At 41.1% G+C, this 26,858-nt stretch overlaps 1 protein-coding gene across 1 annotated transcript in view; it reads left to right on the top strand.

Annotated features, from left to right (window-relative positions):
- LOC310877659 (uncharacterized protein) overlaps positions 1-22,270 on the top strand; it is a gene marked incomplete at its 3' end in the record, with an annotated part of 63,452 nt that extends 41,182 nt beyond the window's left edge. The window contains exons 6-7 of the mRNA XM_083791610.1: positions 16,715-16,887; positions 22,171-22,270. Of these exons, the coding sequence (XP_083647736.1) occupies positions 16,715-16,887; positions 22,171-22,270 (273 nt within the window). The remainder of the gene's footprint in view (positions 1-16,714; positions 16,888-22,170) is intronic.
- Positions 22,271-26,858: the final 4,588 nt, after the last annotated feature.

The following is a 26,858-nucleotide window of genomic DNA, read 5'->3' on the forward strand; positions in this document are numbered from 1 at the left end:
CAGATGCTTCATTTGTCTGTCTTGTTCTCTCGTGCTTGCTCTCTCCCTCTCTCTCTTGTAGTGTATATAATGCTTCAGGTCATCATGATTGAGGATGCTGAAACGGTTTGGTGGCAAAGAAGCATTTTGAGGACACACTTGAAAACAAGCTGCTATACATCTCAGAGGGCTTAATCGCTAATAAAGAATTTACAAGAACAGCATGCCGTATCCCTTACATGCTCCCTGCTTGCACATTCACAGGTTGCTCGCCGCCTCCAATAGCAGTGCTCGCCATAAGACCAGCGGAATTATACATGTGTGAACGACCGCAATTTGCATGCACATCTGTGAAAACCAGCCATATGGCAAGGCTGGTTTGAGGCAATATAGAGCACAACGTGTGCAAATGGAGGAAACAAAGGGACTCATGGGAGATGACACAAAATAAATGTCAGATAGAGGCTTTCTAGACTAGAGGAGCACGGCTATTTCCTGGTGGAACGTACCAAGCTGTCTTTGCTGTCGGGCAGAATTTTTACGTTTATTTTTTTGTTTTCTTTATTTTTTGTTAATCTCTCAGATAGCCAATCTTCAAGCTTTGTAGATCTGGTATTTATTTATCTGTGGAACCGAGGCAAACACGACAACGTCCCCAGTTCACATTTTGGAGGGCCGCGGAGTGAAAAGGTTGGAATTTAACCACTGGAGTTAAAGTCAACTTTAATGTGTGTTGTCAGAGCAGGCCTACTGAGTTCACACACCACAGAGACACAGAGACGCAAACAATCACATTTTGAGTCACGTGTGCGGGCTCCATTCAAGCTGGATGATGGACACACCTGGGGGTCCCCGGACCACCACTTGGCATGAAGGTGTAAAGTCACGTTTGACGGCTGTGTGGCATGATGATGTGACATGGTGTCCACTTGTCACATCCCGGTGCGGCTCCAGTTTTAACAGCACCAGTCGATCTGTGCCCCCCTCGCCATAAGACCCTGGCACAAGGACATGTCTCACCATGGGGCCTGGTGCCAGGCAGTGGCAGAGAAAATACTCAAATGTTTTACTTAAGTTAAAGTATCAATACTGAAATGTAGAAATACTCTGTTACAAGTACAAGTCCGCAATTGTGTGTGAAATGTCTCATTTCAAGTTTTCAAATGTATACAAATCTTTTGAAAATAGCAGATCTACAAGCTCACAATGCATCGCAACGCATTGTGAGCTTGTAGATCTGCTATTTTAAATTGGACCGAAATGTATACAGGGCTGAAGTGTTTACTGTATGTTTTGTAATAATAATCAAAATCTACAAAGTAACTAGTAACTAACATGTTCAAATAAATGTAGTGCAGTAAAAGTACAATATTTTCTTCTGAGATGTAGTGGTGTAGAAGTAAAAGTACTGGAAATTGGAAATACTGGGACATTTGGTATAACGTTTTTTTTATTGGCCTAAAATATTGTGTTAGTGTTAGTTTTGCACAAAATGCCGTCATCACAAATGTGAGGTGGAATGGAATTAGCTTTGAATGGATTCAGAATCATGAAAACCCCGTAGTTTGACACATCACATGCTATATATTGTTAATGGTATGGTCACATATAACCCCCTATAAAATAGATTCTATAACAGTAGAATATCAAAACACACAAAAAACACAACCCATAACTACAGTACCAATATTTACAAGCATCTTTACAGAAAAACAAGCCCAAAGTCGTTTATAATAAGCGGACATCCATGGAACCCCCCCCCCCAACAAGTTCCACAGTTCTCAGGATGTGGGCTGGATTAGTTTATCTCACTCACACATGCAGGGAGGAGTAACATCCCTGTGCCGGTAATGACATTGCTATCTGACAGTGTGCCACGTTTCATGTGTGCTCAAACATTTTCCTGTGAAGGACCCCCAACATTTATATGCATTTGGCCCCCACCCACCATATTTTAAAAAACAATCAAGATTTTAGAAAAGCCAATGTTTAACACAATCGGCTTCCCGGACCCCCACTTTGGGAACCGCTAGTTTATCTCAGCCACACAGGGAGGAAGGACATTGCCAGCAATGACATTACAATCTGATTGTGTGTGCCGCATTGCATTCCTGTAAACATTCAGCTGTGTCACAATGTTTCTAATTAACAGTCAACCTTTAAAACGGAGCGGGATTTGGGAGGGAAGAAATGCGACGTGACGACAGGTAGCGTGACTCATGGCACATGTATTTGGTGCGTGGCATTGTCATTGGAGGACAGTGAATGTTCTGTTTTGTTTATGGTTACCAATTACATTTCCTATCATTCAGCATAAAATAATGTGTATGGACAAGAGAGTAAGGTGAGAGAAGTGATAAAGCAGAGAGAGAGAGAGAGTGTGTGTGTGTCATGTTTCCTTTTAGAACTTAATGTATAACTTGTAAGGTTTGAGTTATCCTCAATTCATTTGTGCTGCAGCCAAACATCAGAGGAGTTAATTAAACTGTCACTGCACTGCACTCAAGTTTGAAATAGAAAATAATAACAATGTTGAAGAGACGAAACAGATATTTACTTAAAGTTCATTAAACTTTTTAAAAGGTCAGTATACCGACGGCCTAGCTAGGTAATGGCATCCTTTGAATGTGAACGTATGAAAGGGGTGAAATAAACCAACGTGAATCTGCTGATGCAGTTCGGTGCTTTCCGAGCCGTCACACAGGGTCTAATTAAAAGTGTGTCGACATCTGACCATGACAGCGGGAGCTCTTTCTACCTTACAGGGGCTGGAGATTACCTGCAATGCTGCAAACAAACCCAGGAGAGAGCTGCGGTGCTGCAGGTGCAGAACGCCGCCTCAGACTGTGTTCAACGTACTGAATATTTATGCTTGGTCGATAAAAAACTGTATCCTGAATTCACAACACCTTGCCCCCTTTGAAGTGTGCCTCTAATGGGGGCTTTACAAAAAAAACATCTCCCATTAGGTTAACTGTAGGCCGACCCCGGGTGGATGTTGTTTACAACCGTTAAAGTCCCTCGGGAGCCATTAGGGAGGGCGATGAGGTTGGGCCCCCCAGAGCTCAGCGAGGGGCTAAGCTGCTGTAATTTGTGGCTTCAGAGCGGTGAGGAGAGGCGGTCCCGTGGTGTGGTCATGTCAGGTTCCTCCACGCGGCTTCCGATAATGAGTCAGGTTGGCTCATTAAAAGCCTTCCACACAAAAGAGTCTCTGACATCAAAAGATTCCACGCCTCTGCAGCGCAGGCTCCACACATTCTTCTGTCCACAATACCGTGGTGTCACCATGTTAAAAGTCGCACAAAGGCCCTTCTCAGCCAGACTGTGACAGGGAATGTCATGCTAACAGGGTTGTTCGGTGGTCTCGCCGGTTGCCTCCCGCATCGAAATGAGTCTTCACCTCTGGAAATCATTAGTCATGCTCCGATGTTTGTCAAAAAGAAGCAGAGAGATAATCAAGGATAAAAGAACGCAAGCTCAAAGTGAGACTCGGGTCTGTGTGGTCGACATGAGGTCCACCACATTGCAGATGAATGTCCTTGGGGGATGAGGACGGACGTGGCTGACATTCCTACACTTGTTGGGTACATTATGGTACATTAAGTTGCACTGCATGCATGACATCATGGAGCCACTTTACACCATGGCCATACATGAAATGCCTTGATGCTTATATGGTGATGTGCTTTGAGTCCTGATGTCAGTCGTTCAGCCCCTGGGTCACGGACGTGTATGGAGAATAACATTGGGTCATCTTAAAATCGTCTCATATCAGCATTGTGTTCCAAAAATAAACAAACTGTCTCTGAAATATTGTCGGAGAGGTGGCTCTGAAGGTAACAGGAATGCTCACCTTTAAAACACAGTCGCCCTTATTTCTTTCTGCTGACCTCGCGGCGACCGGTGGGGGCCGTTCTTGTATTCTTGTTTTACTGAAAATAAGGTTATGAATAAGTTTAGGGTTAGGCATAGTTTTACTGGGGTTAAGTTTAGGAATAGGGTTAGGTGTTAAATTAGGTTAAAGTTGGGAATAAGGTTGGATTTAATCGTTCAAGTATAGTTTACTTAGGTCACGTTTAGGAATACCAGGCTGAGCAGCAGAAGGTATCTGTATAAAATACGAGTGACTGCCCAACGTAAACGATTCAGAGCAGTCTGTTTCTGGCCAAAAATGTACAATCTGGCGGCAGTAACATTAGTGTTTTCTTCTGAGTCAAACCACCACGATCATTTGTTGATTTTTGGAACACACACAAAAAGAAAACCTAGATAGGATATGTAAATTACATCAGACTTTGTGGGAAACTTTACCTCTGACTATACAGAATCATCATCCTATTGCTGCAATTCTTCACTGGCTACGTCCAACCTTTACCAGTGGTAAAGAAGGTAAAGCTGGGTGATAGCCAAGTGGTTAGGGCATGTACCACATAAGCTCTATAGCTCTCTGGCAGTGTAGTTATCGTTTGATTCCCGGACCAGACGGATTTAGCTTCATGTCACCATACACACTCTCCCACCTTTCCCGTCTCTCTACACCTGTTACGGGTGTGAGTATGGTGTGATTGTGTGGCAGAGTGTGTGCAGGTTTTGTGTCACTGCTAAACCCCTTATCCCTAAACTTCTTTGCCTTTTTTACTATTTTGCAAAACATTTTTGAATAGTTAAAATGGCCAGTCTACAAGCTCAATGCTGTCAAGCTGTCAATGTAGATTGGCTAGTTGAACTTTAAAAAAAAAAATCAAAATAGTAAAAAAAAGGCAAGAAAGTTTAGGGATAAGGGGTTTAGCGGTAACGAAAATGGAGCCCTTTGTGTCATTTCAGTTCATTCGTATGTTTTGCTTTAACCTTTACCTTTAGTAATTTTTGCTATTGTCTGAGCACTGGGTCACGGAAGCCTGCTTTTTGTATTCAGCCATTTAGTTAAAGTAAATTAGAGTAGACAATATAGGGGTCATGTGTGGGTCACAACCAATTTTTTGTAATTTCGGAACAATGGGAGGTCGGAATAATGACATGGCACCAATTGTTATCGGTCGTGAAAAATCACAACTTTTCATAATATTTCATAAATAGTAGTTGATGGATAATTTTAAATGGAATCCATCTTTAAAATAATGATACTATGTAAGGACTGTATAAGGACTGTATTAATACTGTATTAAATAATAATAAACAATAGCTTAGGATCGATAGCTTGAGAGCTAGAGCTAGAAAGAACTCCGGAGCACCGGAACTGAATAAATACTTATACTTTAGAAAGTAATCTAAGTACCATAAATACTCTTTACCAGAATAGAAGCAGAGGGCTTGTAACTTTACAGAAATGGATATAAAAACCATTTAGGCTATGATGAGTAAAAGTCAGAGTATAACAGAGTTAACCAATATACCTTAGAATGAATTTGACCGACACAAGAAAGAGAACTCAGACAAGCAGAACTTAGAGGGAGGTTCAATCAAATATATTCACCATTGTCTCGGGAGAGAAGAAGACATGCCATCCGGACAGCGTTTCACAACGATCTCTGACCATGTTCAATTAAACATGGTTGATATAGCATACCGTAATCAATACACCGGACAATGTGTTGAACAACAAGGTTAAAAAACATATTTGTTAACAAATGGACAGATAATGCAAGACGTCACTGAATATTGCATACAGAAAATATCTCACGGGGCAGAGATAGTCCTGATATGAATATCAGTTAGTGGAATCAGGTGACAAGGCAGAACGTCATTGAGTGCAGTTTACCAGTCTGTTAGAGCGAATACTAACTTTCAAGGGCAAAAACACAGAGGCTGGGTGTTTTGGCCAACGAAAACAAAACAATTCTTATCTACCAACGCTGGCTAGGGAAAAGTATTACTATCGAGACTCAGAACCATACTATTTTAAAGTCAGTGGGACAACCGGACATCAAATGTCAGTCACAGGGCAATTAGATTAAAAGGTCAAAAGGTCAAAAGAGCATTCACCCACAAACTAGACCAAATATATCTATCAACTCCATCGCATTTTGTGGGCGAATGGTCATGTGACCTTTGACAATATCAAATCCTCAGGGGAAACTTTACTTTAACAATGAATTAAACAGGAACAGAATGGCAACAGGAACAATGAAAACAAAAAAACACAATGATTTCAACTTTACTAGGCATAAAATCCTTATTTAGATGGTACTTTGGGAACGAGAAAGAATGGCTTTTCTTTCTTGATGATGATGATATCTTCGGGATTGGCAACCAACCCAGCAAACCGTTGCAGCCAAGGCCTGGCCGGCGAGATGTGTCATTTTGACCACATGAGTGTTCATTTTTAGAGCAGTTCTTCTGGTTCGCCATCAGTTCGTTGTCAGAACTGAATCTGCGAGAGTTCTTTTGGCTCGTTGTCGGAGCCGATTCTTCGCCCCTCCCCCCCCCCCCCTAATGACAGGTTCACAGATACATTCTCTGCAAACCGCCATGTGGGCGATACTGATATGGCGTCACATGGTTCAAGAGCTTGGAGAGGGGAAACGGGGTATTCCGATGGTGATATTATTCATGCGCTCCAGCGCGATGTCGCAACAATGTCTTTGGGAGTCCCTTAGTACCATATAAAGGTCAAAATATAGAATCAAGTGATTCCGGGGAGATTAATGCCTAGTCCAATTAAACTCATGATGATAAAAACCAAAAAAATAAAATGGAGAGGTAGGTGTTCCTATTTATTAAACTCAATTTAAGGTGAAAGGGGTGGTTCTGGGATAATAGGTTATGTTATGGGGAAAATAAAGTTAACTGTTTACAGGGGGGATATTCCAATATAGGGGAAATATGAATCCAATATGAAATTTAAAATAATCAAAATATGATGAGGTGGGATAATTAATTATAATGGAATGAAATTTAGATGGTCCCAAAGATGGGATAAATCAGTTCAAATAATCTATGTAATGGGCTCTCAGATCTTATGATGAAATGGAATGGTTATAACAGTAAATATTAAATCAAATCAAATCAAAATTACCTAATATTTATTTAATTGTGGGGAGAAGGGAATATTAGGGGAACATGTCTTGGGAAGCAGATATTAGCAAACAGAAAAGAAAAACATTCAATAAACCACATACAACATGAAAACAAAAAAATGGTGAAACGAAAACAAAAAATGTCTGGTGAAACGTGAGTGGAATAAATTTGTTCCATATGGGAAATCTATGGGCAACTGATTAGGGCAAACTGTTCTGGGGGTTGGGCCTAACCATAGTGAATTCAGACGGTTCTGAGTTGGGTCGGGATCAAGTGTCAAACCTTGTACAAGGATGGAATGTCGACGTCCACAATCAACAGAGCAATCAGACAAATGAAGAGAAGTCAGACCAGCCGAACAATCTCCCTCGTATTTTGTGGAAGTCGAAATTCCGTCGGTTTGTCCCTTGAACACGACCCGCACAGAAGTCCGTATCTGGAGATAAAACAGATAAAACAAAGAACAAACTGGTGAATGAAATGAAAAAAATAAAAATAAAACATAAAATAATACAATAAAATAATAATTCTGACAAACACTTCAAACTGGTTCTAACACCTGCGCATGTGCACTGGGCAGATGAAAGGCAGAAAGAGAAAGGTATCTTAAAAAAAAAATATATATATACATATTCATATTTCTCCTGAGGGCCTGGTCTTTATCAAAATAACCAATATTTATATAGATATTTATATTTCTCCTGAGCGTTCCGTAAAAATGCACTTTTTATGGTCTGACGACCGTTGAATCCGAACGACACATGTTAAAGTATGTAAACGACTGAACGTTCACATGTTATGCACAAAATGATGTCTTAGCTGGTAGAGAGCTGTATGCCTCCCAGAAATAACTGATTATTCTGGGGTAGTTAAAAGTATGTGGTTGACTGATCAATACACATGTTTTGTAAAGTATGTAAACGACTGATCGTTCACATGTTATGATTGCTTTCAGGAATAACTGATTATTCTGAAGGCCTGGATGAACAGACTGATCTATTCACCCCTAAATTAGCACACTAATTTACTGATAAACTGTATGCCTCCCAGAAATAACTGATTATTCTGGGGGATTAAAAGTATGTGGTTGACTGATCAATACACATGTTTTGTAAAGTATGTAAACGACTGATCGTTCACATGTTATGATTGCTTTCAGGAATAACTGATTATTCTGAAGGCCTGGATGAACAGACTGATCTATTCACCCCTAAATTGGCACACTAATTTACTGATAAACTAGTTGTGCTACTATTCTAAGTAAACAATAAATGTGAGAATCACAGAGAAAATGAAAACGGGTTGTACTGTGAAATCTAGTAGCGCTCCAGGAATTCAACAGTATAGGGAGGGAGAGCACGTCTCCGAATGACCAAGGATAGAGGGCAAAGAGAAAGATAAAGTATTCTGTTACCACAGTGAACAGTTTGACACATGAAGTCTGTACACTGGACTTTAAGAAAGTACAAATAAAAATAGAATAATAATCACTTGTTTTAACTAATTGAGTGAGATATCAAGACTAACTGTGACATCTGTTTGTTTGTTTTTTTGTTTGTTGTTAGTACTATAGACTATAGCACCTGAATTGTCAACATAAAGAATTCAAATTAAAAAAATAAAATAAAATTAATTCAATTTAAAATCAAAAGCGAAAATCTAAAATTAAAATTAAAATTGAAATTGAAACTGAAATTGAAAAATTAAATTTAAAATATTTCAAAATTAAAATCAAAATTAAAATATTTCAAAAGATTTTTTTTTTATTTTTTTTTATGAAAAATAAAATAAAAATAAAAATAAATAAAAAATAAAAATGTAAAAATAAATGTCAATAAAATAAATACATTTAAATAAATTAATTAATAATACTGGGAAGTTTACCTAACGTAAAAATGAAATATTAAATGTTATTTAGTTGGGTTTTGGTAGAATGGAGGCTATACTTGAGAAATGGTGGAATCGGGGTCTGACAGTAATTGTCGTCATGATCCTATATTTCTTAATAATGTAATATTAAATGTAGAACTCAGTGGAGAGTTGTACCAAATGTAAAGTGAAATGTTCCTCACTCACGCACACATGCAAACACAGAGAGAGAGAGAGAGAGAGATATCAAAGAACAGTGTGATCTGTTCGCTTTGGAAAATGGTGAAATGATCCTTTAAGGGGAAAACATTCTAAAGGGAGAATAACTAATAACTGTTGAATGGTCATGGTCAAGATAGGATATTGTGACCATTCAATTAGCAGGAAATAAATTGAACAAAACAAACTTGGGACCCTTCCTAGCACCTAATAATTGGACAAGCACACACACACGTGCACTAAGACTGGGAGGGAGAAACATGCACGCACACACACACGCATACGCACACACACACAATATACACACCACCGGCACAGGATTCACACACACCCCCACGCCTCCCACTGACATTCCAGAGATAACAGCACCCTCTAAAGTAGGGAGTGTCCTTTCAACCACACACAGACACTAATGGATTTAAAAAGAGCTATTATTAATTTAAAAACAATGGGAATTAAATAGTCAAATTTAATTATGGTATTAATAATCTTATATTGTTTTGGGATGTTAAAAAAATTGAATGAATGAATTAGTGTTAAGTACTGGGAAAAGCATGTGAATGAACACCAGTCTGTTTATGGATCGTTATAAGGTAGAAAATTTACCCTTGCATTGATCGCTCCGTGTCGACTCGGAGGAGAAAGCAAGAATAAATATTATATATACATTTCCCGCACACAATGAAGCGATCGTTCTACACCGAGTGCTGGAAAGTAGTTACGATTCACAAACAGACCATGCTAAAATAATTTATGACATGATAAAAAGTTGATAAGCTAAAATGAATGCCTCGCTGCTCGAGGCGTTATCAGGGGAAGAATTATAATGACAGTATAATCTAAAGAAAGACAGAGAAAGACATCAAGCATTGATTTACTTAACTTGTATCGTAACCGAAGCAGACAATCACTGTCCGGAGGAAGAAGGAGCCAGCAGTAGAGAGACAGCCGGGAGGAGGGTTGGTTCTGTGGAGGAGCGTTCCGACCCTGGACAAGCCAGGCTTGTCAAACCCCATGCGTCGATCGCTTGTCCACAGATCCGTGAGAGGTCCATGAAGTGTTCACTACTGTTGAGCCGTGAGCCGTTCACGGACCCCAAAATAAAAAAGTCGCTTGTCCGTCGAAATCTGATGACATGCATTCCGATACAATGGCGAACACTGATCACAAGAAAACTCCATGCTCAAAAAAATTGCTCGTCTGATCCTCCTTGTGTGTGTCAAGTGAATTTGAGGAAGTGAATTAATAGGCCTGGTTGTTTTTCTTTTCGGAGCTGCTAATAGAAATTAGGCTTAAAACTCGTTAAAGGAGGCAAGATTGGACCAAAATGATGGATAATTTTAAATGGAATCCATCTTTAAAATAATGATACTATGTAAGGACTGTATAAGGACTGTATTAATACTGTATTAAATAATAATAAACAATAGCTTAGGATCGATAGCTTGAGAGCTAGAGCTAGAAAGAACTCCGGAGCACCGGAACTGAATAAATACTTATACTTTAGAAAGTAATCTAAGTACCATAAATACTCTTTACCAGAATAGAAGCAGAGGGCTTGTAACTTTACAGAAATGGATATAAAAACCATTTAGGCTATGATGAGTAAAAGTCAGAGTATAACAGAGTTAACCAATATACCTTAGAATGAATTTGACCGACACAAGAAAGAGAACTCAGACAAGCAGAACTTAGAGGGAGGTTCAATCAAATATATTCACCATTGTCTCGGGAGAGAAGAAGACATGCCATCCGGACAGCGTTTCACAACGATCTCTGACCATGTTCAATTAAACATGGTTGATATAGCATACCGTAATCAATACACCGGACAATGTGTTGAACAACAAGGTTAAAAAACATATTTGTTAACAAATGGACAGATAATGCAAGACGTCACTGAATATTGCATACAGAAAATATCTCACGGGGCAGAGATAGTCCTGATATGAATATCAGTTAGTGGAATCAGGTGACAAGGCAGAACGTCATTGAGTGCAGTTTACCAGTCTGTTAGAGCGAATACTAACTTTCAAGGGCAAAAACACAGAGGCTGGGTGTTTTGGCCAACGAAAACAAAACAATTCTTATCTACCAACGCTGGCTAGGGAAAAGTATTACTATCGAGACTCAGAACCATACTATTTTAAAGTCAGTGGGACAACCGGACATCAAATGTCAGTCACAGGGCAATTAGATTAAAAGGTCAAAAGGTCAAAAGAGCATTCACCCACAAACTAGACCAAATATATCTATCAGTAGTAGTGAAAATAGTCAATCTACAAGCTAACAACATGCGATCATCAAATTTGTCTTTTGGGTCTCGAGCAAAAAAGTTTGGGAACCGCTACAAGTCTACACCGACCTATTCAAAATAAAGAAGAAATGCCCAAAAAGTTGAAATAAAATGAAAGTAAAGCTTCTCCCTTGGGTATTGACTCAGTCTTTGCCTGGATTTCTGTCATGAACTGCATGGAGCCACTTGGCACAATGTGAGTGCGACAGACAGACGACAGATGAAATTACTTCTGACAGCTCTGCTCCACCGGGGCTGGACAGCAAATGTCAGGAGCCGAGCGACAAATGAAGGAGTTTTGAGGCAAGGTTTTTGGGGGGGCTCTGCGTGAACTTACCTGTAACACCAGTAGTTCTCAAACTATTTCATGCCAAGGACCCCCATAATGATTTATATTTGGCCGCGGATCCCCATCTGAAGAAAGGATTAGATTTGTGCTAAATATATTAAAATTATATAATAAAAAAAAAGTGAGCTTGTAAATCTGATTCTTCTGAATGCCTACAGTTTTCTGAAAAACTTATGTTTCTATATATCAGTGGTTATCAAACCTTTCCATGTCAAGGACCGACCAAACTTAGCTATGTATTTGGCCGCGGACCCCCATCTGAAAATGTTTTATTCCAGGGACCCCCTTGTACCGCTTACCATGAAAAATGTATGAGCATAAGACATTGAGAACTCATTGTTGCAGCTGTAGTATGTTTCGTAAATAATAAATATATACATTCCCATTATGCTGACCCATATGTTTTAGAGGGTTATAGAGCAACACAACACATCTCAGTAGCAAACCACAGACACAATTGTTTATATGTTCAATAACCCACCACTCTCAAGCACCTGTGCACAAAACTCAATAAGCCAGAGTAGGAAACGACAGTAAATTGCCTTTATACAGTATGTTATTGAAACTATGCTGGAGGATTCAGTCCTTTCACTTCCTTAGTGGTGTATTAAGTGGAATTACATGATTATAGGACCCTCCATCAACCTTAAGGCAGTCTGGAGACATGCAGGCACAGAGCCACGGTGTAGCTGCTCTGCATCTCTCAGTTGTAACCTGTTATAATATGCAGGTGGTAGAACAACCGAGTCCCTTTCCACATTAGAAATTCACAATTTTGCCCATAAAGCGGAGTAGAACAAAATGAGATGTGATCATCTTATCTACAGCTGTTAAGCGCTCGGGTGAGTTTGAATAGGTGTTCTCATTCTATTATTATTATTATTATGAGAGACCATACTTCTGTATTTAGTTAATGGGATAGTTCACCAAAAACAATATATATATATATATACTTTTTTTTTTTTCCTATCGATTACTCACCCCATGAAGACTTGAATTCATTCATGGATATTGTTTAGTTTTCGTCGCATTCTTAAGCTTATGGCCAGCAGGGAACCAAGTTGTTGCAAATGATTCGTTTTATTGCATGAAAGATAACATTTAGGCGATTAGACTCCAATTGCATTTAATGTATGAGACTAACTTTTAATAGGGATAACCCCCCATTGGAGTCTAGACGCTGGTGGTGGCAGTGCAGATGAACCTCCTTCCTTCTCAACACTAGATGGACAAGGTGGAGTTGATGGATGTGGGTTGCTTGTTGCAAACTGAAAAGAGAATGACATGTGTCAGAGGCAGTGATAAGCTGGCGCGTTCGGAAATAGCGCACTGAGCGCACTGTGCAATGCAAACTAATAGGCGAGTGCGCTCCGGTGCGGTATTTCCGAACGCGCACTTAAAGGTGGGGTCCAATCGCCTGATTGGCTGACTGCAGATTGGCTAGATGTGCTGGCCTCTCAAGCTGTAGATGACAACAGAGATCTTCCTAATTGAACCTTTGCTAAAAGCTACATTTGTAGCTGATCTACAACCTCTAAAATTGAAACTTTTAGAAATGTATGTAAAAAAATAAGTTTAGAAAATGTTCACCTATATCATGTGCAAAATGGCCCTGTGCAGGCCAGTGCGAAAACGTATGGTTTCATTTAAAAGCCCAAGCTCCAAAAAAAAATTGCGTGTTAAACGCCCGGGCTACTATTTGGAAATATACGTTGGCCAAAATAGACGCCAGGTTGAATGTGTTATAACTGCGGATGCCACGACCACTCGACCATAATGTCTGCTGCTCTTTCCGTGACCTCTGTGTCAGCATCACGAGAACTTCACGGGAGACCGGAGCAGAGACGAGCACATGCACATTTGCTCCCCCGCTGCCTAGCCATGTACAGCCCATATAACACACAGTGCAATGAGGCAGTACACATTTTGTACCATTCTGATACACTGCAGGCCCATCACATCCCTCAAGATGACATAGGCCCGATGCTGGCCGAGGTCCAAGGACGAGTAAATGAGCCATGCATGCGGAGGAAATCCAAAACCACCGGGAAATAATCGATGTCAATTTACCTCACTGTCCTGCATTGACTTACGACCTAATTTAAGCTCTGTCGTACGGCACCGTCACCAGCCGAAAAAAGCAGACCTACAAGCTCACAACGTATCGCGTCTGCGATACGTTGTGAGCTTGTAGGTTTGGCGAGCAACAAAGTATGAATAGTGCATTCATGTGTCGCGCCGGACTGTCGGCTTCAGTGTCGACGACATTTACGTTTTTTCCCTGTCGAATTACATGCAGCATGCATTATTCATACACGGCCGGAGAGCCTTCAGATTGAATTATACTAACACCTTTTTATGGCTGTTTGGAGCGCTATTGCGCATTTCACCAGTGGCGTTTTTATTTGTCTTCCTCCGTGCGGCAGAGACAGACAGACAGATACTCGTCGACGGGGCCCATGCAGGTCTTCGACCCTAAATGCCTTTCATTCAGTGTGACTCACAAGGTGTGATCCAGCTGTAATTGAGTTCATTTATGTGTAGAGGATACATCCTGCGCTCTGGAGCGACCTCGCAGTGCATTACACCGGCTGATGGCTTTGGTAATCAAGGCTAATTGGTGAATCGCATGTTTGTGCTCATCCCTTGTGACCCCTACAAATGAGAATGGTGTTATTGCTCCTGGATGCAATACCCCCCCCCCCCCTTCCCCCCGACACACACACACACACACACACACACACACACACACACACACACTCATACAGACACACGTGCACATCTGTTGCACCGTTGATCTGCTGTATTGCCTGCTGTGCAAAGTAAACAAGGGAATTAAAGAGACATCATGGGCTCCATCTTGCGCCACCCTTATCCCTAAACGTATTTGCCTTTTTTCTTTTTACTATTTTGAAAAACATTAAAAAATTGTTCAACTAGCCGATCTACGTCGAGACATTGTGAGCTTGTAGATCGGCTATTTGAACTTTTTTTTAAAGGTTTGTTTTAAATAGTAAAAAATGGCAAATTAGTTTAGGGATAAGGGTTAAGGGGTGGCGCAAGATATAGCCCGTATGTATTTACCGGTATACATGATGTGTACAAAGATTTGTGTAAATTTAAATTAGTTCTATAAACCGCTTAAAATATATATTCTGTTTTAATTTACTAGAGTGGTGCCCGTTGGGCACTGGCCTACTTGGAACGATGCAAGTTGGAAACGCATGCCTCACCCAGTTATGTACAGTATGTGTCCCTTTCATGCCCATATATGGAGTTATTTGTCAGGCATGCCCAAATATGGAGTCTATGCAGATGTCAGACTCAGAACATACTGTATTTGTGATGTCAGAACAGGCCAGCTCCATATATGGAGCCTGGGCAGGGGCCCTGTCCAGAGCCCGGCAGAGAGAGGCCTTTTGTTGGCGGTTCTGGACCGCGTTCCAATGTGGCGTTCCACATTTTGGTGGCATAGGAGTGAAATGAATAGTCCCTTGTTTGTGCCGAATCTAGGTTGCACATGGTTTGTTGCACTCCCTCTGGTGTTGTGGGTGTGGACTGCATTGACACTAAGGAAGTATCTAGACAGGTACATGGGTATCTTGGTGGTGTAGCGAAACTTGTGGACCAGACCCATTGCAAGATGCTGTACTCTGTCGTGGAGTGAGGCCAGTGTGACCAGTTTGTTTTGGGAAGTCTGGAGCCTTGTTTTAAGGGCCTTTGAGGTGCATGCATAGTCGAAGAAATCTTCTTGGGGTCTTCAGGGTGTTTTTGTTGACCAGTGAGGAGATCCTGTATAGGAATCTTGTTCTTTGGTTTGATTACGTTGGTGGCCATTTTATCACCGGGAAGATTTGCCTCCAGAATGGAACCTAGGTAGGTAAGGCAAGTTTGAAATCTTGAGGGACCTGTCCCTGTTTGATGGAGAGGTTCATTATGTGGGTGGGTGATTATTGGAGCTACAGAGACGTCTGAGTCTCTGAGAAATTTGGAGGGAATATTATCATGGCCAGTGGCCATGTGGCGTTGCAGGGCATTCCGTTTTTTAAGTATCTCATCAGTTGTTACCATTACCAGTTTAAAATCGTCTTTACAAACACCTAGGTTTTTGTATAAGGCTTTGATGTGCTCTACCCCAAAACGCCCAGAGTGGGAGGGCAGTTTGTTAACCAGCTTTGTTGCGATTTTTATGGCACAGTTGGTCAGTTGGTCCTTTTGCTGCTCTGTCTTCTTTTGTATTTTATGTGTCCTTTATCTTCATACATACACTTTTAATTATTTGTTGCTGTTTGTATTTTTTAAATGCACCGACCACCTTTGTTAAGTTGGTGTACTTAAGTACAATACTTGAGTAAATGTACTCAGGGACGACTTCACCACTTTTAAAACTATCATTCATATAATTGGTCCTCACTAATGTCCATGATAAAATTGCACAATTGTTTTCTACTCGGTCTGTGCCTGGGAATCCAAGCTAATAGAAAGTGCAGGCTTTCTATCGCTGAAAAGTTACAATTCTATAAAGGAAGCCATCGTTCTGGCGATAATAAGAATATAAAGATTTTTGTAAAAATCTTGTTTAAAAAACATCTACCCAGTACCCAATCTGCCTGTCACTGGCATACGGGTTTCTGAACTGCCCATAGCCCGAGTAGTAAGAAATTGTGCTATTGTACCATGAGCATTAGTTCATTAGTTAGTTCATTAGTTAGTTCATTAGGACCAATTATACAAAGATAGGTTGAAAAGTGGTGAAGTCGTCCTTTACTTACCTTCCACCACTGAGTAAGTGCACATACATGCTGTACATACTGTGCACTTCTCTCCCCATCTCCCCCGGATAACGTTTGGCTTGCTGTCAGACCAGCATTTTGTACTTGACTCGTCCCCTGCCGTATCAGCGCAATAGAACACCCCTGGAGTACGGAATGGCCTGTTCAGCTCAGTTCAGACCAGCTCAGCATGGATCATCTCTCTCTCTGCAGCACACCTCCACGGCCGCCCCGTCTGCCCGCCCGCCCGTCCGTCTGTCCGTCCGTCCGTCCGTCTGGCTGTCTGCTCTGCGCTGCAGCAGCATTGTGTTACGCCGCAGCCGTGGGGCTCCTGGGCCCTTGGCCGACCTTGGACATGTAACCGATCCGCAGGACAAGGTCTCATGGTCAGTGGTGGAAAACAGTACTCGCATGTTTTACTGAAGTAATGGTATCGAGACGATACTGCAATAAAGTAATACTGGAAAAGTCCATAATTTAAAATGTATACTTGAGTAAGCGTACAAAAGTAAAAGTAGCCATTATGCAGAATGTCCAATTTCAGGTTTTCAAATGTATACAAATATTTTGAAAATAGCCGATCTACAAGCTCACAATGCGTCGCATCATGGCGCACTGGAAGCTTGTAGATCGACTATTTTCAAATGGCTGAAATGTATATACGGCTGAATGTTTTGTAATAATAATCAAAATCTACAAGGTAACTTCAAATAATTGTAGCAGAGTAAAAGTATAATGTTTGCCCCTGAGATGTAGTGGAGTAGAAGTACAAGTATTTGAAATTGGACATACTCAAGTAAATACAATTTACAAATACCCCAAAATTGTACTTGAGTACATACTTTCCACCACTGGTGTTTGGTAAGTTGTTGGAGGATCCCATGGGTGAGAGAGGTGGTAGGAGGACGGGGCCGGAAGGTATTTAAAGCATTGTCTAAAGGCCTATTCTATTCATATACTGTACTCCAGGCGACACACAGCGTGCACTGGCCATATAGTGTGTGTCTTGAGTGTACAGGGTTTGATGAGGTCAGATCAACATATGGAATGTCAGAACAGGTCAGCTCCATATATGGAGATCTAAGGGTGGCAGTGGACAGTGGTGGCAGTGTCTTGAGTGTACATGGTTTGATGAGGGCACAGATACGTAGGGCCGGGCCATAATTTTCGGGCCTGTTGAGAACTCTACTTTTCGCCGGCTGCCGGGCGTGACTGCACAAATAACTTTAGGGCAGGCCCGTCTAGAGTTTAAATGGACAGGTATCAGTCAAAAGGGAGACATCGAAGAGGAAGGATGGATGGAATGTCAGAACAGGTTATATACTAATATTAACATCAGGGATCTCCATATATGGGCTTAATTGCGACAGCAGGTTGCATTTACTTTGATAGTGGACCGTCTGAGGGGAAAGGTATGCTGAGGCTAGAAAATGTGGACTTGAACAGTGATGCTACAGTAATAGGCTGCATTTAATAATAATAATAATAATCTTTATTGTCCCGAAGGATATTCATCTTCACAGGTCTGTTCAACACCAACAACAAAAGCAGCACATAGTACAGAAACAACATAACACCAAGACAATACAAAAAAAACATGAGTTCCCCACTGTGTACAGAAACCATCCTATCGGCGGGGCAGTTTGTTTAAAGCCGCGATGGCTGAGGGGACAAAACTCCTACTGAAACGAACCTTTTTCCAGGGTAAGGTTCTGTATCTTTGTCCTGATGGCATGAGGTTGAAGAAGCGATACAGGGGATGATCAGTGTCACGTGATATTGAGAGTGCTAGCCGTGTGATGGCATTATTGTTCATATCAGAAAGTGTTGGTGTGGGAAGTCCGATAATCTTGGAAGCAATACTGAAAAATTTGTTTCTGTTAGGCATGGGTAGTATGTTGTAAAAACATGCGGAACAGTACAACAGAATAGGTTGGATAATGCTTTTGTACAATAATAAAAGAAGCAACAGAGCAACAGATAAGTGAATGAAGTCTTTGCTGAAAACGTGACTATAATATGTTGATCAAACCTAAGTCTATTGTCCAGGGTGAGTCCAAGATATGTGAAACTGGCAACATGTTCTATTGTCTTACCATTAATGAGGAGTGGGTTAAGTCCAGTGTGGGTTGTTTCAATGACCAGTTCTTTTGTTTTGTCCACATTCAACACTAAATAGTTGTCAGTGCACCACTGTGTAAAATGAGAAATGGTGTTCTGATAGACCGTAATAGAGTTATTGTCATGGAGCAGTCCGAGAATAGCAGTATCATCAGAGTATTTGAAATATGTGATGTTGTTTTGCATCCCAAAACGCAGATTATTGATAATGGACCCATCCGTGGACCTTTCTGGGGGTCCCATAGACACACTACTGTACTCAGCACTGTACTGTAATTTGGTGATATTTAATTTCCTTTATGTTTGCATATACTTTGCACTGTTGTTTGCATAACTCTTTGCCATTGTCAGATTTAGAATTGTGTTTATTTCTTTCAGATTCATTTTCTACATGAATATAATCATAGTATAACCATTTAAGATGGGAACTAAATGCTGCAATTTGTAGAAATGACCAAATAATATGACTTCTAACGTCGTTGAAGTGGGACTCATAAAATGTCCATGGGATCCATCTAAAAGACCACCCCTGGGTCCCGGGACCCATTAAATTGAAAACCTATTTACATCACTGCTTGAAAGAGATTAATGCTGAGTGAGCTCTGCGATGTCTGGCACCTTAATGTCTGTCACTTTCCTGAACTTTTCACTCTCTCTCACTCTGTCATTCTCTTTCTCTCTCTCTCTTGACCCCTTCCCCTCTCACGCACGCACGCACGCATGCACGCATGCAGGCACGCGCACACACACTGTCGAATTATATATGGATGGGCGAGGATGTGTTATCAGAAGTGTGGTTAAATATATTTAGGTCATAATTATTGATCAACTATTTCACACTGATGAGACTGCAAGGGAGAACTGAGAGTCTCTCACAGCACATTCCATGAAAGCAGCCACCATTGGTAGGGGGTTGTGGAGATCCTTATCAGTGCCAGTCAAGGGAACAAAGGGATTTATGACCTGGCCACAGGCTGGCAGGAGAGAACTCTGAAACTGAGCAGAACATGTAGAGGGAGAAACCATAATCTGGTAGATTCTTCCTTTCATTGTAAAATGTGTTCTAAATGTAACCATTATTATACTGGGTTAGTAAAGCCTAGATAATATAAGAATGTAATGATCTTACAGTTAATCTAGACATTTGATCTAGAGAGAAGCAGCAGCTCACTTGACAGGAAGTGATAGGAGCTGTTGCGAGAGGCTGATGTCAGAATCCACAGGCAAAAGTGTCTGTGGCTTCTCATTGGCTAAAAGGTGGGGCAGAAAAACTGACCCTGCGATCGGATTGGTTGCAAAGGCAAACCACTTCTTTAAAGTAACTGTTTGGTCCAGAAGTTGAGTTAGATTCTACACCATACCACCGTGACAAGATAGAGATCAGCATGAGGCCAGCGGTAAATATAATCATATGATATGTGCATTATTCCATAAATATGTTATAAATGTGTAATATGATAATTAGGTTGTAACCAAATGTTTATATGTGTTCTTGTCTCCTACCAATAATCTTGATGGTAGATTTAAAACCACACATAGTATTTAGTGGGTGGATCACCACAAGAAGTGGAACCACACACACAGAAAAGTGGCACACGCCACACATAGTTACAAGTGTTCAATAACCACACTTTACCAGAGAGTAGGTTAGGCATTAGACTTTAAGGGCGTGCCAAATGCACAAGTTCCAAGGTACTATTTGTCAGTCTGCATTGGGGAAGTTTGAACAAACGTGTGAATGTTATATGTGTTTATGTTTAAGGAATGAACTAATAAAACCCTATAAAAAGCATGTTTGATTCGTAAAACAAGGAAATTATTGAAGCATTAAATAAATCAATTGTGCGTATTAAACGTAGCTTATCTGCTGTATCTCTTGGGAATTCGGATCCCGGCAAATCTCACCGAAAACCGGACACACACACACACACACACACACACACACACACACACACAAAACTTCAGCAGATCTACAAGCGTGGAAAATGGACGCTTCACTGGCACATTTTAGTGCTGATTCAGCTGCCTTTGCATCTAAATGTTGGCGCTTGTGGCGGTCGTTCTTTCACTTTCTCCCCATCCATTTGTCCCCCCCAAGGTTGGGGCCTGTACTTTGAGACTCATTAGTTTGACCTGATTGTCATTGTTGTAACTGAAACCCCCCCTGATTGATTGATTGATTGAAATATTTATTAACAGTTTGTAGAATTTACAGTACATTTTAAGCACAAACTCAATACAAAGACTGTCAACTGTGAGTGGACGACCCAATTAAGCATTACACTTGTTTACAACAGGGTCCACATTGTTCAATTCATCAAAACATTTAAAGACATACAGACATTTAGAGACATACAAATAGACATTTCTATGTAGCTAAAGTACAGAACAGGAATTCATCATATGGGAAGCAAAAAAGGGAAAAGATACAATATACAGTGAGGGAAAATGGGGGGGGGGGGGGGGGATTCAGATTTTACAGAGGCCAGTTTCGAATTGCAGCCATCCGTAGGTGCCCTTTGAGAGCGGTTTTGAAGGAGTCAAGGGATTCACATGTCTTAATGACTGTTGGTAGGGCGTTCCACATTTTGGTGGCATAGGAGCGAAAATAATTTAGTCCCTTGTTTGTGCCGAATCTGGGTTGTACATGGTTTGTTGCACTCCCTCTGGTGTTGTGGGTGTGGACTTCGTTTACATTAAGGAAGTATTTAGACAGGTACATGGGTATCTCCCAACACCAAAACATTTCATAGTCAACAATTAGTCTATAATCATTCATTTGTGATTACTGATTCTTGGTACTCGGTCTTGGAAGAACATGTATTGATTATTCACTGAATGAATTCAGACATACTGTAACAGAAGTGAAAATAATCTTTATCACTATATCTCATGTAAAGCCCATAATACTATCACGCAATCTGTGGTATCTCATCGTCAGGCTGATACCGTAAAATCATTATAATCCCTAAGACATTGGTGTGAATACAGTTATATAATTAAGTCATAATTGGAATAGTTAGCCGTTAATTTAGCAAATCTAAGAAATAAAAAAGATTGTGCAGGTCGTGTTCCCTCAGTATGCGTTGACAGTGGTGTAAAGTAAGTAAGTACATTTACTGTACTCAAGTACTAAAGTACAGGTATATTTTACTTCACTGGAGTATTTCCAATTTCCTTTACTTCTACTTTACTACAAATATTGAAATTTTACTCTATGACAATTATTTGAAAACTTTAGTGACTAGTTACTTTTGTAGATTTTGATTAATATTATAAAACACTTCAGGCCTATTTAAACGTTTGCTATTTAAAGATACATGTAGCCGATCTATAAGCTCTGTAAGACTGAGCTGATTTTTGTGCACTTTTGGTACAGCACTTTAAGTATATTTTGCTGCCAATATTTCTGTACTTTCACTTGTAACTTGAGTGTTTCTACTTTGCTGTGCGGTTAAATGTGACAACTTTTTCCACCGCTGTGCGTTGATGAGTATCAGCTACGGTGTTGCTAATGATGACAGTGACGTACTGTATCCCGTCGGCAGCGGTTGGAGGTGGCTCTGCGTGCCCCTGGTAGCCGCGGGCCACGTCCTCATCCCGTCCATCTCTCCACAGCCCACCACTCCACGACAAGCCTCACGATGACAGGTGTCAGACACCAGTGGGAACAGAACAGCATGCAGGCGTGCGGCCTCACATCCACAGTGGGTTCACTGGTAGCGGACGTAGTAGTAGATGGTCATTTAGTAAATGTCACCTTTACGCTTCATTTTGTTCGGGAGGATGCACAGAAACTAATCTAGACTAATCTAAATTGAATTTCAGTGGTGGTTTGCGAAATGTATGACAGTTACACCTCCTCTACACAGGCAAGGAGCGGGCTTTCTGACGGCGATATTGTGCAAAAAAACTGTCCTAATTTGGAGCGTAGGTCATCAAATAACCAATACATTGTAGCGTGTAGATCTCAACCAATGAAAGTGTTTGGGGCCACGAAACCTCACTCAAATAGAGACTCTGCGAGCGAATATCGAAGGGGTGGACGACATCGCTGCACGGCGCGTTGTCGCTCATGGTACGTCAGGACAGTCACAATGAAAAACATGTATTCTAATGAGATTTCATTGTTTGCTTGCTCGCATCACTGGCAGTGTGGATGAGGTGTTATGATTGAATCCCCTGCCAACTATCTAATCTCGAAAGAATTTAGAACTAGAAAAAGTGCTCCTCAGAGCATAGGTCTCCGCCCCGGACAGGTAGGTTATTGTGCGACAGCAATTTTATGAATTCACCAATCAGGATGGAATATGAAAAAGCAAACTATGACTATAGAGATTTGCGTGAAATTTGAATAAAATCCAAAGGAATAAGCTTGTTACATAAGCCGACCTCCTGGTGGAGCTATAAAAGGCAGATGTGAACTAGAAAAAGTGCCCTTCTGGGCACAGGTCTCCACCAGGTTATCCACAGATCCGTGCAGTTAGAGGTAAAAACACTTTTGGGCCAGTTATAGCGCCACCTTGAGGCTGAGTTGAAATTGTTCATGTGGCATTTCGTCCTCGGCCTAGTGGGAATGTGCGTGCACAATTTCAGGGAAATCACGCGATGTGTTCATGATTTGCAGCATTTTGTTTGAAACTGAGCAATCCTGTGAACTTTGGAAGCCAATCTTAACCAATCAGGATGGAGTCTGAGAAATCTGAAAGACCCGTTTCGTTGAATGGCTCTAGAGAGACTGTGTACTAATTTGCGTGATGTTTGGACAAAATCTGTAGGTGTACTGTGAAAAAACTTGTTTTGCACAAAGCGGCCTCCTGGTGGCGCTATAACAGGCCGTTCTGGAAAGTTTGGGGCAGAGGTTCATGGTTGGCATCCAGGGAGTGTGTGTGCAAAATTTGGCATCGACCGGGTTAACGGTGGCTGAGATTAGCTGGTCACGGACGGACGGACACACAGACACACGGACACACGGACGGACGGAGTGCAAAACATACTCTCCCCATGCCTTCGGCTGGTGGAGACAAAAATGCAGGGCATCAATTAATACAGTACTTTTACTCCACAGCTGAGTAAAGGAAAGCTAAACTTGAATGGATATAATTTGTCTCCAGGGCTATAATTGTTGAATTGTTTCTGTTCTGTATAACATTGAGGATGAATCCCTGCAGCTTTCATAATTTCAGATCAGATCAGACAATCCCAAACTTCACACAATGCATTAAAACAAATTGTTTTAATTTATGACCTATTAGAATATCTATGAATGAGTCTTTAATCTATGTGGAGAAAATTGCAATGATTTGCTTTTAACCTAATGAAACCATTCACCACAGCTGTATGCTGCAGCCATTAGAGCAGTGCTTCACAACATGGGGTCCGATGATGATTGATATTTAGCAACCAAGTGGACCCTTATAAGTCTGTAACACTGAAAGTGGAACTAAATGGACTATTTTGGTCTGTAATTCAGAGAGAGGAACCAAATGGACTCTTACAGGTCTGTAATTCAAGGAGAGTACAGAGCGAGTACTTAAACCCCAACATCTGGTTTGTGGGGAAATCTTTCGTAGGAAAATAAGCAGATGGACAAGAACACAGCGGCTATTTTCAGCTAAAGCTTTCCGCCCCACGGGTAAGAAACAGAAAGGACACTAGTATAAAGCCCTGAGGGACTCCGGTCAACCAAACATAGGGTGTAAGTGGTTGAGTTGAGGGAGGATGGAGAGCTGTACACGGCAGCAGGCCTCAGTGCTGCAGTGATGTGATTTGAGCTGGCAGGGTTACGTTTCCCAGCAGGCACAGTGCTGAGGGCCTGTCCTTCCTCTCTGACCAACCAGCCTACGGGCTTGTTAGAATACCCTGACTGCAATCTATTGATCATAACTGCAATCTATATATAGGGCATAGCAGTGGTGGGCATTTTGTGATGCCAGTATCATGGTGTCAGGATACTGAACAGAATACTGACCAGGATGCTATGTTAGTATCCTAGTGTCAGTATTCTGGTCAGGATACTGACACCAGGTCAATGGGTGTCAGTATCCTGGTGTCAGTATGCTGGTCAGTATTCTGGTCAGGATACTGACACCAGGTCAATGGGTGTCAGTATCCTGGTGTCAGTATGCTGGTCAGTATTCTGGTCAGGATACTGACACCAGGTCAATGGGTGTCAGTATCCTGGTGTCAGTATGCTGGTCAGTATTCTGGTCAGGATACTGACACCAGGTCAATGGGTGTCAGTATCCTGGTGTCAGTATGCTGGTCAGTATTCTGGTCAGGATACTGACACCAGGTCAATGGGTGTCAGTATCCTGGTGTCAGTATGCTGGTCAGTATTCTGGTCAGGATACTGACACCAGGTCAATGGGTGTCAGTATCCTGGTGTCAGTATGCTGGTCAGTATTCTGGTCAGGATACTGACACCAGGTCAATGGGTGTCAGTATCCTGGTGTCAGTATCCCTTTTCAATATTCTGGTCAATGTCCTGGTGACAGTATCCAGGTGGTCAGTATCCTGGTGTCAGTATCATGGTCAGTATCCTGGTGTCAGTATCATGGTGTCAGTAGCATGGCCGTATCAATGACAGACAAAAACGTATGAAAGAGAAAGAGAAAAATAAGTGTTTTCAATAAAAAACACTTATTTTTATTTGCAATAATGATAATATTAATAATAAATGTTTTGACACATGAACATTAGTTTTCATTCAAGTAAGGGTAAACTCTTAACCTAGCAACCACCAGCCAAGACAAGCTTGTAGATGGAGATGCCGTCTCTCGGCACGGGTACTAACCAGTTGGCTAAATGGCAAGTCCTACTGGTTTACAGGCTGGTTCTTTATACATGTTACACTTACAGTATACCAAGCTCATGAACACAATGTCATTGGGGAGCCAGGTGTCAATCACAATTGGAGTCAACCTACCAGGTTTTAAGAGAGGGTGGGACCAAAACAAGGAGGAAGAGAGACAGTCAGAGTGAGAGAAACAGGTGAAAATAATGATGTTTTAGTGTTGGTTATAATTTTAATAATCTGGTAAATGTTACCAAATTAAGAGTATTTCTACCATAACCAGCTGACATTACAAGGCGGGCTGTGGCTATAGTCAACAAACATGCTAGTCTGCATAGAGGAGAGAGTGAGTGAGACATTTCAACAAGTTTCTGAGTGAGTATGGATGGTTTGCCTCAGGACCCAGCTGCATGCTAGCTCTTGCAGTAGAGGTGTCCACACACCCACTGGTACAAAGTGTCTTTGTGCATATCAGTCCAACCACCCATAGGTGCACGAAAATGTCCTTGTGGGGAAAAGTGTGAGTGCTTTTCACTTCACCTAACAACTATTATTAACTGACAAATAAAACACCAGACATAAAAAAAGCTGGTATTTCAATCCACCTGCAAATCGATTAAGCACAGGCTATAGGTTTTCTTCAGCAGCCTGACAGTTGCTAGATAAAAACTCTTGTCTATTGCTCTTTATACTTCGGCATCACAGCCTACAGTGTAGGTCGAGGGTGTTCTTAAATGTTTCATGACATTCATTTTCATTTATTTTTATTTTTTATTTTAGATTTTATTACCACAAGTACACACACACAACCTGAAATTTGAACTTTCAGTGGATTTTCTGTGGTCTGGGGTTTTCTCTGTGTTCTCTGAAGCCTTTTGAGCTGCAATGAAAACTGGCAAACGGTCCTCAACAGTGACATCTGCTGGCAAATTCCTATGTCATATTAATATCATAGTCCACAGGCAAATCAGAGCACTTGTTTTTACATTTAGGTGAGCCACGATGTAGGCTGGGCGTATGCACTTCTGAGAGGGTGGTGACCTGTTCAAAAAGTGAAACTAAGTCCAAATCCCTCTGAGTTAAAGCACACGCTGCTTCCCATAAGCCTGGTACAACCAGGAGCTCCTCGTCACTGCTGTGGAATCAGGCTCTCATACAGAGTCACATGTTTCATCTAATAATTATTGATGGGTAATATAAATTGGGAATAAGGTCATATGAATTGGGAATACAGTAATATCAGTGGGGATAACATGAGGTGTGTGTGATCACGTGGTGGTTCTGTATCAGTTTTACAGTTTTTTTTAATCTGTAACTGGTGGTCGTTATAGCTGCACAATTTTAGTAAATCCTCTTTTTTTCCACTTGTCATTCTGAGAGAACCTGTTCCCCTGGCAATTGTTGATCACATGTTTGTCAGTAAGTAAATATTTGCCATGA

The sequence above is a fragment of the Protomyctophum parallelum genome, assembly GCF_964188405.1.
Source record: "Protomyctophum parallelum genome assembly, chromosome: 20".
Taxonomy (NCBI): Eukaryota; Metazoa; Chordata; class Actinopteri; order Myctophiformes; family Myctophidae; genus Protomyctophum; species Protomyctophum parallelum.